Consider the following 19,035-nt stretch of genomic DNA (forward strand, 5'->3'; position numbering starts at 1 on the left):
AATCAAAATAACGTGGGTGGCAGCACCTTACCAGTTTTGGGTGTCAAACTCAAATCTGTGTCAGAAGAAGAGGACTGTCGACTGTAGGACTTGGAAGGTGAAAAGGAATAGATTTGGTTTTTCAGAGGGGTGGAGGGTCCTGATGAATGAGGATTGGGATTGGGATCTTCATTGAAAGGAATCCTGCCAGAAGAAGGTGGAAACATATTCAGTGATCCTATGCCAAAGGACCGGGCTGATAGCAGCATGATCCCAACAACAGGGTGTGGGAAGGGATGGGGAAGGGCCACTAGTTGTCCTGAAGTGCAAAGCTGGATTATGAGGCCAAAGGCAACGGCAAAAAACCAAAACGTTTGTTTACCAACTCAGCATTATTGCAGGGAGATGGCAAATATTTGATAGCAAAAGAAAAACAAGAACAAAATACACAGCTGAGGAATGAAGCATCAAAAACCAAGAAAAACAGGCAAAGAAAGTAAAACCCATCAAAACCATCACTTGGGGCAGCAGTGCAAAATGCTTTTTTGAACCAGATTATCAAAAAGGAAAACAAAGACAATTGCAGACCATATATCTGTGTGTTTATATACACACAGACACAGACACTTATATATACACACACACATATATATTTCCAAGAAAGTTTCCTTATCCTTTAGCATCTGCAGTGTGCCACAGCTAAAAACAAAGAAGGAAACCAGACTGATACCATTGTATTGACAACCTTGATTACATTTAATAGTACCTTACCTGTTTGTCCAAATTAAGACTTCAGTCACAGAAACATCTTTGAGGACATCATGATTAAGCCTGAAGCCCAATCAAGATGTATATTTCCCCCCCCCCCCATGACAAGGGATATTTTCACACCTTAGGTTTTTCAGTTTATAACTGGAAAGGGAAAAAAACTCACTCACACACCAAGCAAAAGTACAGCAACAGATGGTTAAATTCCAGTCACCTATCACCTCTGTTGTATCAGATGGAGACTAATGTAGTTATTTCCAGGAGTAAGACTCCCAGTGAGAAAAGTTTTGTGGTACCTGCCTACACTGCCTGCCTGCCTGCCCTTTGCAGTCACTGTGCCTGTAGCCTGTCTCTCCCCAGCTTCTGAGTCTGAGCAGTCTCGTACCAGTGTAGATGAGAGTGGGAACAGACACAGAGAAGTTCTGAGTAAGCCGTGAGCCAGTAGCTGTGTGAATTGGGCTGTTGTGAGTCGAGCGACATCCATGGCTTGGTGGATGAACCAGCGGAGACCTGAGAGAATTTGCAGCCAAGGCGGAAGGAAAGAAAAAAAATACATACAAAAGATTGCACAGTTACATTTAAAAAATATTTCAGGGAGCTTTAAGAGCAGGCTCTAAAGCAGGGGTGTCAAACGTAAGGCTTGAGGGCCTTATCATATATTTTTGTGGTTCCCAACATGGCCCACAGGACACCTACCATATTTCACAGAACTTCAGTCTTGTGAGCCAAGAAGCCAAAAATGGCAAACTGGCATGCTTCCTCGCAAGCAGATCAATCGACGACATGGCTCTAGCCTGCCACTCCAATTTATCTCATGCTAAGTAAAGGCCTCAGCAAATTAATTATGCTCACACAAGGGAGATGAACTAGGGAGCCAATGGACAGTGGATTCCGACAGGAGCTTCTCGTTCATAGCTCCCCCCCTCCCCGTCAGGGATATACACCAGACAGTGAAATACTTGAAATTGTGGTGTGGGGGGGGGGACTCAGCAGCAGATGTTTAACAAATTGTGCTGGGATTCACATTTTTTTATTTTTAAAAAATGCATGTGGTTCCCAAGGATCTACTCACTGAGAAGTTGGCCCTCCAACTCATTTTTTTTACACCCCTGCTCTAAACAGTTAAGATGAAATCTTAAGAAAGCAGCTAAGCATTACCTTGTTAAAAGTGACATTGTATCTGTAGCAATGTGTTAACTGGGAAGAAAGAAACACCCGCAGGTGCCTGCTAATCTTGTAATACCTGGATTCAATGCAATTTCTTTAGACTGGCTTAATTCTGTTTCTAATAAACATAAAAATCTTAGCATGCAAGGTGCAACCAGGGAATGGAGAAATAATGTTTCCATTTTCTTTTCAAGATGGAATGACAACAGATGTAGGGCGAACATTCTTAACAGGTTATTAGATGTGTAAAAGCAATGTGGCAATTGCATGGTTTTACTTATGGACCTATGATTCCACTACAGGGAAGCTTTGTAAAGAAAAACTGTCTTCCTTTTTAAAAAAACATGGCTCTTAGCAAAAAGATGGGTATATACAAATTACTCATAATATATGAGTTTCTCATGTTTTCTGATGAAAATAAAACCCAGTAGCCCATACTTCTCTAAACTCTCACTTGTGCTGAGAATTGGAAAAGGCAAGAAACAGCAGGGGAAAAATATACTCTGGGTTGCAGTATTTCTCTCCATACTAAGGCTAAAAGGGGAAAAATCTCTACTCTTCCCCCCCAAGCCCTCTGTGCATGCCAGAGGATTTGAGGAAGGATGTATTTTGCAAGATCAAGTAAGGGTTGGCTAGCAAGCCAAGCCAGTATCTGTGGACCAGTCTCATGGCTAGCTGAAAACAGAAATAAATAAAAATAGGCAGTGACATTCGAGTTCACAAAGCGTTTTGTTTTGATCGTCTGATCAACCATGACAAAGTAGCATCAACTCTGAACAATGAATGAAGCTTAATTCAGAATGAAGATTTGGAAGCATTTATCTTACCAGTGCAAAAGCAACTTGACTAGCTATCGCACAGACTAACTTTGGTCATATACCCTGCATTTAGCTATCAATTGCTTTCACACAGACCATGTCAGTGTGGTGCTTCCTGCAGCAGCTCATAAAACCTGAGCCAACCTTAGAGGGATATGGAAACAGAATGTGACAAGTTTAACTGCAGAATTATGAGATAGGTGTGAAACCTAAGGTTCAGCAATCCCAGCAACAGCAGTGTACAAAGCATATTGACAAAATATACAGTTACGGGAGGGTGAGTCTAACATTTGCACATACTTCAATGTATGAAAATAATTATTTTCAATAATAAGCTCTTAAATAACGGATAGTTTTCAAGATTCCAGCTATCTCAGCTAGAGCACACATAATCCCAATTTACACACACAGAAAAAACATATGCTGGTCCTTCTCTTAGGGCTGGCATAAAAAAGCCTTTATGATGCTGTAAATGTAGCTAGATGCTATTTCACCAGGCATATACATAGCTTTCCCAAACAAGGTGCTTTCAGGCTGGCATGCTACTATTTTTGTTTCACTTGCTCATGCTAAAAACTGAACTCCATGAACTATAAGTGAAGTGAAAGCTTGCCTACTATTTCAGGTCAAAGAGCAGCAAAGACAACTTGGTGCTTCCCTCTCTTATTTAGAATAAAGGCAGATATAAGAACCTGATAGAAATAGCTTAACACATATTAGCATCTTATGGTACTATAGCATTTAATATTCACATTGTAATACTTTTGTCTCTTATGCAGATGCACATTCAGACTACAAGTACTGGAAACAGAAGGCCTGTTGAAAAACTGTAATATGGCAAAAGATTCTGAAAGACAAAACATTCCATTGATGCAGGTTCACCACCAGGAAAACTCGCACATTGAACTGCAACGTAGAAGAGGCAAACACAATCAGCAGCACCTTGTGTAACACTGCTAGAATTATATATGGTATGACTGCATAGGCATTTGTCACACACATTTTATTTCTGCAGCATCTGGTCAAATAGGACCATCAGTTCATTTTGAATCCCCTCAGATTTCTAAATTCCAAAAAATTACCAACAAAATTGGTAGGCAGGAACATGTGTATGAAATCACAGCAGACAAATGAAATTATGCAAAACTGTATGAGTATATAAACAAAACATGAAAATCTCTTTCCAATGAACATCTGACTCATACTTACTCCTTCATATCTTTGGATGGGGAATTACATGTGGGTAAGAATGCTGATGTGTTACTTAATTTATCCAAGGTACAGGCTGTTCCTATGGCTCGTACTACTAGTCCAGATTCTCCCTCCAGATCAAAACACTGCAAATAGCCAACAACTGCATTCCCTCTCATTTCAAGTACCTTCAAGCCAATCTTCCTTTGCAGCTCTCCTGCAAAAGAGGTATATGCCAGTTAGCCAGAAATTAACTTAAAATATATTTGCAAGTCTGATAATAAGAAAAAGATGAGAACAGAAAAATGTATTCACATTTAGATAGCATGATTTATTCATTTTTTTAAAATTTTGTGCTCTGTCATCCAGAAGTACATGGGCTTAAGGACTGTTTCACCAGTTACAATTTTACAGGTGCATAAAAATATTTTATAGATGCCTATAGAACTGCTACAGGGAAGCTATGGCCCTTCTGATGTGGTTGGACTCATCCTTCAGGTCTGATGAGCCTTCAACATCTAAAGGGCCACAGGCTCCCTATCCCTGTAGTAGAAATAAGAAAGATGCAGATATATGCTTATTTGCAAACAAGTTTCCTGTACACAGGTTAAATTCATGACAACTATATAGTCTGTGAATTGGCCCTTAGTGTCTCTGCTGAAACTTTTTATAACCATGAAAATAGACCACACTATGGTGTAGTGGTTAAGAGCGGAAGTCTCGTAATCTGGGGAACCGTGTTTGCATCTCCGCTCCTCCACATGCAGCTGCTGGGTGACCTTGGGCCAGTCACACTTCTCTGAAGTCTCTCAGCCCCACTCACCTCACAGAGTGTTTGTTGTGGGGGAGGAAGGGAAAGGAGAATGTTAGCCGCTTTGAGACTCCTTAAAGGGAGTGAAAGGCGGGATATCAAATCCAAACTCCTCTTCTTCTTCTTCTTCTTCAAGCCATTTTCTAATATATTATAATACTGATAAAATAGGAGCTATTATACAAATTTGCTACACTTTTATTTTAAAACAGCACAATCCTCCAGAGCCTTTCTTCACATGCAGAGGAAGTCCCTAACTCACTGAGTGTTTGAGATCCATTGGCTACCCTCTCCTGGTTTAGACAGCTAATCAAAGCTGGACCCTGGGTATGGCTGCTGTTGCATGCTGACAGCTTCTAGGAGCAACAGCTGATGTATTAGTGCTAAACAAAACAACAATGGACACTGTGTGTGTGTGTGTGTGTGTGTGTGTGTGTGTGTAATCTCTCTAAATATAAATATAAATTATGCCAGCTTCATTCCTATACTCATTTACTCAGTAGTAAACTAAGTTCAGAATAAACATAGATAGGCAGTGCTGAAATCCATTGCCTAGAAAAGAATTTAGAAACACTCTCTAATGTGCAAAATTCATCAACAAGAAATCTCTAGGGAGCAGTGTTAATAGTAGGCAAGTGCATTGAGACTGTAAACCCATCATTAGGACGAGACCAAAAGTGTTTTCCTGCAGACTACAAGAAGACTTTAAATATATTTGTAGATCATTTTCTGTGGCAGGCCCGATTGTGTTGCTCTTGCATGTACTATGTAAGCATTCATAGATGGATGCAAAATTTGAAAATAAATGGACACTGAAACTTTAGCTATACAAAAGAATTACATCTTCTGTATAACAGGATGTAATTTAAATCCTCTTTCCATGTTGTTACGGATATTAAAAAACAACCTTCAAAACTAAATGCTTGTGACCACACACCTCCTCCAAACTACTACTGAACATGTCACAAAGCAAGCAATTTATAGAGCATGTGGAGGTGCTTGAAGAGCAAAAAGTAGAGAAATGGTGCAGAAATCCCCACAGTCCTTCAGAGGGACTACGACCCCCTCCAAAGGAGGCAATATTCCATCAGAAAGCACATAACAGATTTCCAACTTTTAAATACTGTAAATAATATACTTTCAGAAAGTAAAAAAAATATTTTTGCTAAGTGCTAGAACTACTATAATTAGTAACAGTGCAAAACAAACAACTGTAGGCTGAATCAGCGGCCAAGTATATGAAAAAGAATCATTAAGCAGTTAAGAGCAGATCTTCACTCATTCAGTGTCTACACTGTTATTCTGTAAAGATTGCTTACATAGTTCAACATTTCAAAATGACCTTTGAAATTCCAACTTTCCAGGGGATACGTGGCTGCTGTATAATGTGAGCTAAAGTTTCAACGCAGACTAGAAATCACCACCCCCAAGTTGCAATTACTGTATCTGTTTGTAAATTATTGCTATATTAAGTTACTGTATATGTTAAAAAGTGAAATGTTTACCAGTTACTATTAATATAATTTTTTGTCGACTTCCTAATACCCAAGAGAGAAATTATTTTTATCTGTTTAAAATAAATGTAGAAAGCATTTTCATCATAAAAATAACAAACTAGTTTACTGTATTTGGTTTTTTTGTAAAGAATGTAAGATATCCAGTTCATTTAAAGCTGTGGTTCATTTAAGGATCAGTGGCCAGGATTGACAACTGTGACAGGTAAGCTTTTACTGGCTGGTGAAACACCTGCATCATATCTCTAAGTGGAGGTCATTCGACAATGTGAGTGTCATAGCAGAGAAGGCACATGATGCAACTCTTCTGGACGTGCATGACTAGAAGGGCCTCCCACAATGATGAGCTGGTTTATACAGGGACTGAGCTGGTTTAAACAGAAGGAGGCCCTCAAGTAGTCTGGTCCCAAGCTGTACAGGGCTTTGTAAGAAGAGTAACAAAACGTTACAATCAGTTTGTCAGCAAACAGACAACCAGCACAATTCCTTTGGCACAAAAGTAATATGTGCATGGTAGGATAGTCCATCAAGCATCCTAGCCACTGTATATACCACCAAATCAGCCTCAAGGGCAACTACAAATAGAGTGCATTGCAATAATCCAGTCTAAAAGTTACTTGTTTTATTTTATTTACCAAGATTTATATGAATAACATCTACATAATTACTAATGCATTTACTAGCTTGTGGCCAAGTTACCTCTGCGGAGGAACTGGTGTAGCTTGCACAACAGTTGCTGTTGGTGGAATGTTGTCCTAACCACCATGGCCATCTGAGTCTCCAGTGGCTAGGATTATTCAGGAAGCAACCCTGAACTACAAACTCGATACTTTTCTATTCTTTCAGGTAATGTTAACTATAAAATGTTCAGCTGGCTTTAAAACACAGTAATAAAATCTGCAAAACAGCTCAACAGAAATTAACAGAAATGCAGATCCTTTATTAGATTCATGTGTGCCTTTTTCAATGAAATAAATGATATTGTAATTACCTGACATTAATGAAATAAGCCTCTGCCTGGCCTCATTTGATGCCCTTGGTGTACGGATTCGGTCTATCCACTGATATTCTGGATCTTCATTAACCACCAGTTCTTCTACAAACCCATGAATGATTACAGCTTTATAGCACTTTGGAATAGATGTAGCTGTTAAAAGCACAAGCACAGTGTAAAATATTTAATTATTTAAAACAACTATATACCACCTTTTCCCACAACTCATTCCAGGCCGGATTATAATAAAACAATGTGAATGTTTTTTTAAAAAAAAATACAACCCCCCCCCCAACCAATAAAACACAAAGATAAAAAGCTTACAGATGAATCATGCTAAAAATATCAGGCACTAAAAAGAAAATTTAAAAAGCACTGGTACCAAGAAGCCTCTTGAAAAGTGCATTCCATAGCTGGGACACCACAGCCCCCCCCCCCAAAAAGAAGCCCCCTTGCTACTTGATACCCATCTCACCTCCAAAGGAGGCACTGGGAGTAAGGGATCGGAAAAGGATTGCAAAAGTGTGGGTAGCTTGGTATGGGAGTTGTGGCTCCTTCAGCTATCTGGATGCCAAAATTATTAAGGGTTTGAATATATGTATGTATGTATGTATGTAGGGACGCGGGTGGCGCTATGGGTTAAACCACAGAGCCTAGGACTTGCCGATCAGAAGGTCGGTGGTTCGAATCCCCGCAATGGGGTGAGCTCCCGTTGCCATCAATTTTGATTTTAATTTATTTTTATAATGTTTTATAATGTTGTATTGTTTTAGTGTTGTTAGCCGCCCTGAGCCCGGCTTCGGCTGGGGAGGGCGGGATATAAATAAAATTTATTATTATTATTATTATTATTATTATTATTATTATTATTATTATTATTATTCCGTGCACTGCTCTGGTTCGCCAGAAGCGGCTTAGTCATGCTGGCCACATGACCCAGAAGCTGTATGCCGGCTCCCTCGGCCAATAAAGCGAGATGAGCGCCGCAACCCCAGAGTCATCCGCGACTGGACCTAATGGTCAGGGATCCCTTTACCTTTTTATGTATGTATGTATGTATGTATGTATGTATGTATAAATCCATTCGCTTTGAATTGGGGATGGAAACAAACAGGCAGTCTCTTCTGGCAATTGTATTCTGCACTAACTGACTATTTTCAATCTAGAGAATATAAATCTTAAAAGCTTTATTTCTTTAGTACATCACTTATCTCATTTTTTACAGACAATTTTTTCCAACTATGTTTTTAGACTTACTGCAAAAAAATTTAACTCCACATGATGACTGTCTAAAACGATTTAAATCATTGAAGAGGTCTACTTTCACCACCACATTGATCTCTCCACGTATACCTGTTTGTAAAAAATATACGAGAAAGTGAGAATTTGTATTAGAATAGAAAGTCTTCCATGATTGCTTTAAATATCGGAATACCATTGTCAGCCCAAAAACTCCCAAGGGGGTTCAGAATTAATTAAAGAACAGAAAACAATAGATAATCTATTAAAAGAGAGCCACAAAAATACTAAAAATCAAATAGGTACTCAAATGAAAACTAAACACACCACATGAACTGGGCAGTGGAGGTACTGGTAGAGAATGTCCTTTCACATGTCACCAGATTCTTCCTGACTGAGGTGAAGTAACCGATAAAAGGGCCTCTAATGAAAATTTTAATAACTGGGCAGATTCACTTAGCAACCGGAACATTCATATTCAGTATTTTAGTCCCAAATAGCACTGGAATATTCTTTATTCTATGGCATCACATATTATAGTATATCCATGATATACAACATGGAATACAACATGAAAGGTATGAGCAACTTTTATAGTGAATTAAAACTTCTTGGAAACCTGCATCTTGGGAAGATAAAAACAACCATAGTTCTGCAACAGTGTCAAACTGGAGAGTATGTCAAGAACAGATCTAAATAGCTGCAAGAAACCCTCCATAGTTATGTCCTAGCTGCAAGGATGGTGTAAGCCTGATGTCAAGTAAAACTTACTGCTTCAGCACATTGCTTCACCACTCTGTGAACTCTAATCCCTTGAAACATGAGTCAAAGCCAGTAAGTTCATCAGGAAACTGATTGAGGAACACCCTTAATGACCCTATGTCATGTGCTGTATCCTTTTTAAAAGAGTACAGATCATTCCATAACATAGGTCTACTTAAAATAAAAGGCATTCCTTCCATAAATAGTTTTTTAAGGCAAGTTTTTCAGAAAATATTACAATGGCATAATGTAATTTAAAGATTACACCTGGTACTCTTAAAATAATCTTAAAATGTTAAGAATAACTGAAGTGACCACATTAAGTGCAGAATTCTTTGATTTGTTTCTAAAATTAATTTAAATTAAATTTCTTTCCACAAGGTTAATGTAGACATATCAGTACTATTTGTTTATTATTGTTGGTTTTCTAACTGTTGTTTATAAAAACAGCATCACACACACACACAAACTTAAATTACACAGGGCAACATCTAACTAGATCACTGACTTCTGCGAGTCTACTAACAACGAATATCACCCAAAATCTGCATCACAACAGCTATTACACAGCACTGTTTAGGTGTTGCTCACATATTATATAATACTATTTTTGTCCAGATTTTCAGGGATTTAGCATTGGAAGATTTGTCATCCCAGTGCTAGGGTCCATGGCAAAAGAAAAATGGCATAACTTTAAACACAACTTTTTTATTTGAAACAACATGTGAAACTGACAGAACTCAACTGATGTCTCAGGAAAGCTTAAAACTATTTTGTATTTTAAATGGCACAATAAGTCTACCTCAACGCTCCTAAACAATTTGCCAAATAAAATATGTTTTAAAACAATGTTAAAAATCTCACCATGTATCGTATCATAAATTGGAAACCAGCCAGAGATAACTGTAGCTGCTTCACTGTAGAGGAGAGGATCAATATCAATGTAAACTTTTCCAATGGCATCATTAGCACTATAAGTATCATGATCAAGAACAGTTATCTGCAGAGGCTCATCTTGTAGATCTTCATCATCCACCTAGAAAATAAAAATATGGAGCTTCAAAATTTCACAAGGTAGAATCTGTATTAACAAAATCTTTATTGATTCAAAATTGCTAGTTTAAATTCCCTGTGGAGCATACAATAAAGATTAACATGAAACTGGTAGGGGTCTCAAAAACTACGAATTCCAAATGGTTCTGTTCAGATGACCACTACAAAACATCCACTTCTGTTTTTCAACTAGTTTGTTTTTCTGTCTGAAATGGGAACTGCAATTAAGTTTTTGCTACAGTTTATCTAAACAATCCAAAATCAGAAACCAGTTTGATCTTCTCTCTTTGGACAAACCAGATTAAACTAAGTACATTTTGTGCTGATTCAGACAAAATGAGGAGCTGCTGTTAGTTGAAAATGGACATTCTTTGGGCTTAATAACTTGCTTCTAAGTCTACCTTTTTTGTTGAATTTACCTCAAATTTAAACCATTCAGAATTCCACTGAGGATTGAGAGATTTGGGATACACATCTGTCTTAAATGTGGTGTTTCCAAACTTCACCTGAAAAATATACCAAAAAAAAAGACAAATTGAAGCAAAATCTTGTTCTCCACCTTTTTCCAAAACTTACACTTTTAAAATAAAGTTAGTGCCATGCAATTGTTTTCAAACATTTGACAGACCATTGCTACATGTCTGTAGGATGGGCCTTTAAATGTGATTGCCCTGAGTTAACACTGTGAGTTCTTTGAAATTATAAAGCTGGGGAGGTGGAAATTTTTGTCCTGGTATGCCAAGTCACAACCCCAACATCTAGATTGGCTCAAAGTTCCAAACCAGATAGTAACCAGCTTACATCTTCAATTCCAATGCAGCTAGCACTTCTATCCCTCAGCAGTTAGTCTGTTATACCTCCTAAGAGACAGCAAACAACAATGCATAGGCTCAGAAGACTCTGGAGATGATTACTGAATGCACATAAGAGAAAACACTGTGTGGTTTATAGCAGAACAGTGAGAATGAGAGAAAATGAGTTGGTGTGAAAGAAAATGGCTGTGCTTATATGGGAGATGAAAAATGGGCTAGACAGTGAAAACAATATGCTCACTGTACAGTGTTTGTGGGTGAGCATGCTTGCAGATTCTACACATAATTATTGAACATGTGAGAAAGTGAAGGACTTATACACTTGTAGATTATATAGTGAAAAATGAAAAACAAGGCAGAAAGAAAATTAAGATGTTCGGGGGGGGGGGGGGTGTAGAGCAAGGTCCCTTAAGGATTCATCTCCCAACTACAGCCCCATCAATACACATGTAAACTAATGTGTAAGATGGAAAGTTTCTATTCACATACAGAAGAGAGATTAATAATGAGTACTAAAGCTCTTTAACATATGTAATTTTCTAATAGATGCAACTTTGAAATCTTTAGGATGTAACTCATATTTAATCAAAAAGACTCAATATCCCAAAATTTGAGAGGAGCTTGTCTGGAAGATTAGCCAAATTAGAAATTTTCCAAGCAAACACACAGCTTTGATTACCAAGCTAAAACACCTTGGGCTTCCTCCCTCAAACAACCATGAGACTGACGGGCTTCTCATTCATTTTTCTGCCTCTCAGTCTCCCTACCTTGCCCACAGAACTCTGCCTATCTCTAGGTTCTGTAAAAGGCCAACTGTCCTTTAACTTCCCCCATGCTTTTGAACATTCTATGGCTAACCGCTTAATTCACTCAGGAGATAGAATGTTCATCAACATTCATCACATTCCTATGGCTTAGCCAACATTGTCAGAAGCTTCATAACTGCTACAACAAAATTATTTAGTCTATTAATATACAGTAGGATTGCATCTTGAAGGAGGTTATGTTCCAGGGGGTGGCAGGTAAAGTCAAAATCATGTATAATCAAACCTCCCTGGAACTACCCCTGAGCAAGCAATCTTACCTTCCAGAGCCAGCACAAGGTCTCACAAGGCCATCCAAGATCTCATGAAGGCCTCCAGAGCTCACAAGAGTTTCTCAGAGCCTGATAAGCAAGGCACAGAGCTTAAAGGCTCTTTCTGCACATGGTTGTTTTTTAATCTACAGAAGAATCATAGCTAATTTTAAACAGCTGAGGACAGGGAAGAATTAGTATTTATTTTGAAAACCTCAAAGAGTGATAACAAATTGTGGCATCCCACTTGCAAAGCAGACAACCACTCGCACAAATGTGAATTCTCTTCTCCCCATACGCCTCCAAAATATGCTCCAGATGGCTGAGGCATCTCCAGAACTAGTTTGGAAAGGCATGGGGTTGGGGAGAAAGAGAAAGGAGTCCCATTGTGTCTGCTGGTGAAATGTTGGATCTCACTCGAAGAGACTAAAAGTTAGTTATTATACAGTATTTCCTTTTCCTATTTGTATAATTGGAACACAATCGACACAAGTCTTCTTAATGTTGGAAAGTTTAGGTGCATGTTCAACTCAGAGAACAAGCACAGTTTTTTCAGATGGCCACAAGGTTTTCTGCATCAGACTTGTATCTGACCTTTCAGGCATTGAAAAAGGCTTGACTTCCAATGTTTCCACACACTGCATTTTGAAGAGCAGAATACAAAACAGAGGCATTCCACGGTGTAGTAATAGTATTTAACATGGAAGATTAAAGGTCAGTATTTTAAGCACACTTTTGTACAAAAATAAGTGGAATTAATATCTTTCTATGTGATTATTTACATACATACATAATCTTTTTTGTATGCTGGCTTTCCGCAGTCTACAATTGTCACAGAAGTTTATAAACAGCTAAATAATGTGAACAACCATGCCTCCTTCAAGGTGGCCCAAAATGAACCCTCTGGTCAAGTTGTATTCATTACCAAATACACAACAGCAGGCAAAGCCTCTCAGCTGGCTGTCACCAGCTAGGACAGAAGAAAGTCAGGAGAGAAAATTGTTGACCAGACTTCCCCAAGTACTTTGTTCACAACCTCAGGTGAAATCCATCACCCATGCAACTGTTAAGGGGACATCCTATACAGTTCCTGAAACTGGCTTGTTATCCAAGACAGATCATATTTCAAGCATATCAGAGTGAGTGATATTTGATTCCAAAGAATCACAGTCATCCAACTGTATCAGCCTCCTGTCTTTCCTAAGCAGCACTGCCAGATGGCATTCTGCAGTTGCAATATCAGTGGGAAATATTTCTTTTGCCACCACAACCACCATAAAATAAGAAGAAGAGTGAAGAAGAAGAGTTTGGATTTGATATCCCGCTTTATCACAACCCTAGGGAGTCTCAAAGCGGCTAACATTCTCCTTTCCCTTCCTCCCCCACAACAAACACTCTGTGGGGTGAGTGGGGCTGAGAGACTTCAGAGAAGTGTGACTAGCCCAAGGTCACCCAGCAGCTGCATGTGGAGGAGCGGAGACTCGAACCCGGTTCCCCAGATTACGAGACTACTGCTCTTAACCACTACACCACACTGGCTCTTAAATGGGCTTTAAACCACATTTGGTTCACAATTGTGCCCTGAATTATCACCAGATGTGCTCTAGCTGACATTGCAACTGATTTTAAAACAGTGTAAATGAACGAACAGTGGATAACAGAAATGACTTAAATCTAGTTATCACCTTTTTTGCAAAGGCGCTTTGTCTTTACACCCACATGAATTCCCACATCACAGAGATGCCCTGATGGGGAAAAGCGGTACCTATGTAGAAACTACTTGTATGCCCAGTTCTCTGCAGGGTCGTCTTTACCCAGGGGTGCAAGGGGTGTGGAGCACCCGGGAACTGAATTCTGGGGGGTGCCAGGTACCCACCGCTGAAGCTCTTAACTACCTACCTGTTATGAAATAATAAATAATTTTGATCAAGCTAGAAAAACAAAATACATATATACCTAGGTATTACGGAAATGTATACCTACTGTTTCACTAAAGGACTTTCGACTTTGTGCGTTCATTTACCAAAGATGCACCGTGCCAGTGGTGGCGCTTGTCAAACTCAATGACGGCGCTCACAACTAAATTTGGGGGCGCTGGGCAGATCTTTGCACCCCAGCGGCACATATGCTAAAGACTTGCCTCTTGTCTCTGCATTGTCCATGATTAAAGTTAAGGGTAAGTTAAAGGGACCCCCTGATCATTAGGTCCAGTCGTGACTGACTCTAGGGTTGCGGCGCTCATCTCGCTTTATTGGCCGAGGGAGCCGGCGTACAGCTTCCGGGTCATGGGGCCAGCATGACTAAGCTGCTTCTGGCAAACCAGAGCAGCGCACGGAAACGCTGTTTACCTTCCCGCCACAGCAGTACCTATTTATCTACTTGCACTTTAACGTGCTTTCAAGCTGCTAGGTTGGCAGGAGCTGGGACCGAGCAATGGGAGCTCACCCCGTCGCGGGGATTCGAACCGCCGACCTTCTGATTGGCAAGTCCTAGGCTCTGTGGTTTAAACCACAGCATCACCCAGTTAGTGTGCCAGCTGCACCTGTTCCTTGAGATGTCTGATTTGGCCAGTGACACAAGCCTTAGTTACATCCTGTTTGGGTTACTCTAATGAGCTCTATGCAGGGCTGCCTTTGAAAGGTGCTCAGAAAGCTGCAGCCAGATTGTTGACCGGGGCTGGTTATAGGAAGCATACGACTCTTTTGCTTCACTGACTGTTTCTGGACAAAATTCAAAGTGCTGGTTATCCCCTTATAAAGTCCTACACAGCTTAGGTCCAGGCTATCTGAAAGACTGTATTCCCCCAAACAAACCTTTGAGATCTTCGGGGAGGCCCTTCTCTTGGTCCCACTGCCCTCCCAGGCATGCTTGGCAGGGGCATGGGTGAGGGCTTTCTTGGTGGCTGCTCCCAGACTTTGGAGCTCCCTCCCTAGAGAAGCAAGACTGTCTCCCTTCTTGTTGTCCCAATAATTTATGGGAGAAATTTTGATATGCTTTAAATAATCTATCAATGTTTGATAGGTTTTTAATTATTGTTTTTCTTCTATGTTTTTATCAGTTCATATTATTAACTGTAAGCTGCCTTGGGTCCCATCAGTGGGAAAGGTGGGGCATAAATAAATTATTGTTGTTGCTGTTATCATTATCATCATCATCATTTCTGAACATTATACAAGTCTTAAAAACACAGAAGATCTGTGAGGAAAAAGATGGCAAGCATTCTCCCTACAATAAGCAGGCATAATAAGTGCATTACGTATAAAGTCTGCAAAGCAATTACTGTATTAAAAGCACAATAATTGTTATATGTGAGAAATTTAGTACAATGAATAATAATTTGCTTACATGTGAGAGATAAAATTTCAGGCTCTTGTTCATTAAAGAGGTAGAAAAAAGCCCACCAAACATAGTCACCAGGACCACAAAATCAGTTTTCAATGCCTGAACTGAGCTCAGGGACAAGTTAAATAGTAAAGATAGTATTTCTGAGTATGAGCCAAGTGTTGTTCCATCACTACTGAAGAAACACAACCAACACCTATCTATAGCTAATAAAATGAAAGCATATAATACAACAAATATGAAATGACATTTCTCCTTTTTTAAACCAAGCATTGGGGAAAACAATTCCTTGAAAAATTACTTCAAATATTACATCAAACCACTTTCATGTAGACCTTTTATACCAGTACTGTATAAGAAATAAAATCTTCATGTAGACTACTATGTGCAGCATACCGGGCAAATTCATATATTACTGTATATGTGTTCTGCCTATTATGTGTACTCAAATATCTGTAACACACATTTCTGGTCACATGCAAATACACATGCCAAGAGTGGCTCTAGCTCTCTGCCATAAGTGCACTGGCCAACACACAAGCACCTAGCATACAAGCCAGGAAAACAAGTTACCATCTATATCAGGCCTGCATGACATGCAATTCACCTAGTTGTATATAATCCAGCAGCCATGTCCTGTGAACTACAAGGTACTAGACAACTACTGTTTGTACAATTCTCGGCAAGAACTGAACACAGATTTGATCAAGAGGTTGGAGCAACAATATTTTACACTTTTAGTTTAGAAAAGGAGAGGACATGGAAGAGGACAAAGACTCTTCCTCCCCCAGTAGCAAAGCATACATCAAATGGACATTGCAGGGGGCTGGACTAGATGACCCACTGAGTCCCTTACATCTCTGTCATTCTATGTTTCAATGAAATTGCAAGACAATAGATTTTTGGTTGGTTATTAGGAGATTAATGGTAAGAGGGGCAGGTGAGGCTCATCAACCTGGGAAGGTAGCCTGCCCAACTAGGAGATGGAAAATTCTAATCCTAAACCTTTGCTGCCTTGTGGGACATCTTTGGGAGAAAAAAGGTAAAGGAGCAAACACTACATAAATTCAGAGTGGAGTCCCTAAGATGGCTGAATGGCTCTTTGTACGCCTCCTTCCGCCAACTCCTACAGCCAAGCTGGTGCCAAACATATTGCTCTGCTTTCCTTTGGACCACATCAGCGAGGCCAAGAGGGGGTTCTTGTCATTTGGGCAGCCCAGGACCTTTATATACACTGCCCAGGCTGTCACTTTGTCACTTTGGTGCTGCTAACACAGGAGTTTGACTTCAACACTGGAGGCGTACTCCATTATGCCTCGACACACACAAATGTCAACAACAGAGAATACTGCTGTAATAACCTTACATATAATCTGATTAAGAATATACCATACATTCATGCTCATTTTCTATTCAACCTGGCCCTTTATAAAAACTTATTTAGAATTTTTATATCTCTATTTTCCCTTTTCTGTCATATAGTGTATTCACCAATGTATATGCTTTTCAAGTTGCTTGGGAGATCTTTCTGGGTGACAAGCAACCAGTAAGTAGTAATAATGCATTGTGATTAGTTGCTTATTTAAGGTGTTCATACATACCACTTGCTTTTCACGCAGGCCTCGCAAAGTGGTTTGATTGGTTTGATCTACTGAACGATTTATTAAATAATCAAACAATAACAGAACATGAAAAAGACACACACGCACACACACACATGCATACACACACATGTGTATTTCACTGTGTGCTGTATGCAAATTTAGGCAATTATTGTTTTCTGTTATTACTTATGGTGGGTGTGTTTTTTTTTCCTTAAATGTTATGTAAGATGATATACTGAAGTATTGCATGATTCCCCCCTCCCCTTATGGTATTAAATAGGTGCATAATAATAATAACAATTTATTACTTGTACCCCACCCATCTGGCTATATATTTCTGCAAGTTGCTTGGAAAACTTTGGGTGACAAGCGACTAGTAAGTTTAATAAGCAAATAAAATAAATTGCATTTTTGGCACCTGCTAAAAACACCACTGTTTAGAGAAGTTGAGATGACTCTAATTTGTTTTAGTATTTTAACTCTTGTATGTTTTAAAGTAGGGTTGTGATTTTTGTGTGTGAGAATTTTATCACACACAAAAATCAATGGTGTGTGTGTGCAGAAAACTCTATTTCACAAAACTTATACACCCCTTGATTGTATTTATTTTTAACAAAAGCGCATTACAAAATAAATAAATAAAACAACAATAATAATAGCAACCAACCACCTTACAAAACGGGCTAAAACCACCTCGACTTCCCAAGCATCTGGGTAGTCTAAAAATCGGGTAGGCTTTTTTTGTTGTTTTTGTTTTTCTAAGCATGCGCGGGAAAGGCCCTGCTGGACCTCAAGTGGCAGGGAGTTCCGAAGTTCTTCACAAACAGGAGGAGGGCGCCGCGCGGCGCCAGTCGAAGCGCCGAGGCGAGACGACCTCGGAAGCACAAATGGCCCCCGGCAAATCAATAAATGCGAAGAGCCGCAGGTGTATTGACCGGGGCCGAGCCCTGAGGAGAGACCGAGAGAGAAGCCCCTCCCGCCTTCCCGCCCCTTCAAACCTCCACGAAGGCGTCCGTCAGGTCACTGGCTCGGTCCATGACGGGCAGGTGCCGCCCCGCCACAATCTTGACCTTCAGCTTCCCGGGCATCTTCCTTTCGCCTCAGTCTCCTCCTCCTCTTCACCTTCCGCCCAGGGCGGCTGAGGTAAAAGCCCGAGGCGGGCGGGCGGCCGATAGAGCGGAGGCTCAGTCCAAGGAAAGCGGTGACCGGGCTGAGGGGAGGGGAGAGCGCAGAGAGACTGAAGCAGAAACGGTGTAAACGTCGCCCGTGCGCATGCGCATCCCCCCGCGCGCGATCAGAAGATACCCTCCCCAACGGCCCTCCCCGAGCGCATTAAGCACGAGGCTCTCCACGGCTAGGGCTGCGGCGGCTCCCCGCGCCTGCGCACTCGTCGAACAACATCGCTCCTCTCGTTCCCTTCACCGCCCCCTCCCCCCGATGATTTTCCTTCCCTCAGGCCTGTTTTCCCTGTGGCTGCGCATGCGCGAAAGGGAATGCGGTTACGACGGGTGACTAGGGACGATGGCGACTTCCGCGCAGGCGCGTTAGCTTGCAGGCCTGTTGCCATTAGCCGGCTAACTGTCTCAGCGCTGATGGGGGTCGTTTTAAATAAATTATTTTAAGTGATTCTCGGGCCTCCACCCATTGAACCTCTTGTTTTGGGGTGAGGAGAAAGGGGCGCGTCCTCCTCGTCAACCCGTTATTTAAAACAGGGCGGATAAAGCGCGAGCCGTCGGTGGAGGCCAGAGCAGTATCGAGCGCCGAGTCGCCGATAGGAGCCCGGCTTGCGGTTGCCTAGGTTACCTTCCCAGGCCGCGCGGGAGAGCACCGAGCTGGAGATTGATGGGCTTTTCCATGCCTGCAAGTGGGGTTTTGTCGCTGCTGCACCTGCAGCTGCGTTAAAAGG

General features: G+C 40.6%; 1 protein-coding gene across 33 annotated transcripts in view; it reads right to left on the reverse strand.

The window, feature by feature from the left end:
• C2CD5 (C2 calcium dependent domain containing 5) overlaps positions 1 to 18,532 on the reverse strand; it is an 88,414-nt gene extending 69,882 nt beyond the window's left edge. For 3 of the 33 annotated variants that reach the window (XM_079992186.1, XM_079992185.1, XM_079992184.1), the window contains exons 1-3: positions 3,942 to 4,081; positions 1,133 to 1,257; positions 32 to 183 (exon numbers count right to left, since the gene is read on the reverse strand). In XM_079992186.1, coding sequence (XP_079848312.1) covers positions 32 to 183; positions 1,133 to 1,227 — 247 coding nt within the window. In that variant the 5' untranslated portion in view covers positions 1,228 to 1,257; positions 3,942 to 4,081. Of the gene's footprint in view, positions 1 to 31; positions 184 to 1,043; positions 1,258 to 3,941; positions 4,141 to 7,239; positions 7,396 to 8,499; positions 8,596 to 10,107; positions 10,280 to 10,715; positions 10,803 to 11,787; positions 11,863 to 18,127 lie in introns of those variants that run through there. The other 30 variants (XM_079992182.1, XM_079992160.1, XM_079992188.1 and 27 more) reach the window with 25 other exon arrangements.
• Between the last annotated feature and the right edge of the window lie 503 nt (positions 18,533 to 19,035).

The sequence above is a fragment of the Podarcis cretensis genome, assembly GCF_951804945.1.
Source record: "Podarcis cretensis genome assembly, chromosome: 10".
Classification (NCBI taxonomy): domain Eukaryota; kingdom Metazoa; phylum Chordata; class Lepidosauria; order Squamata; family Lacertidae; genus Podarcis; species Podarcis cretensis.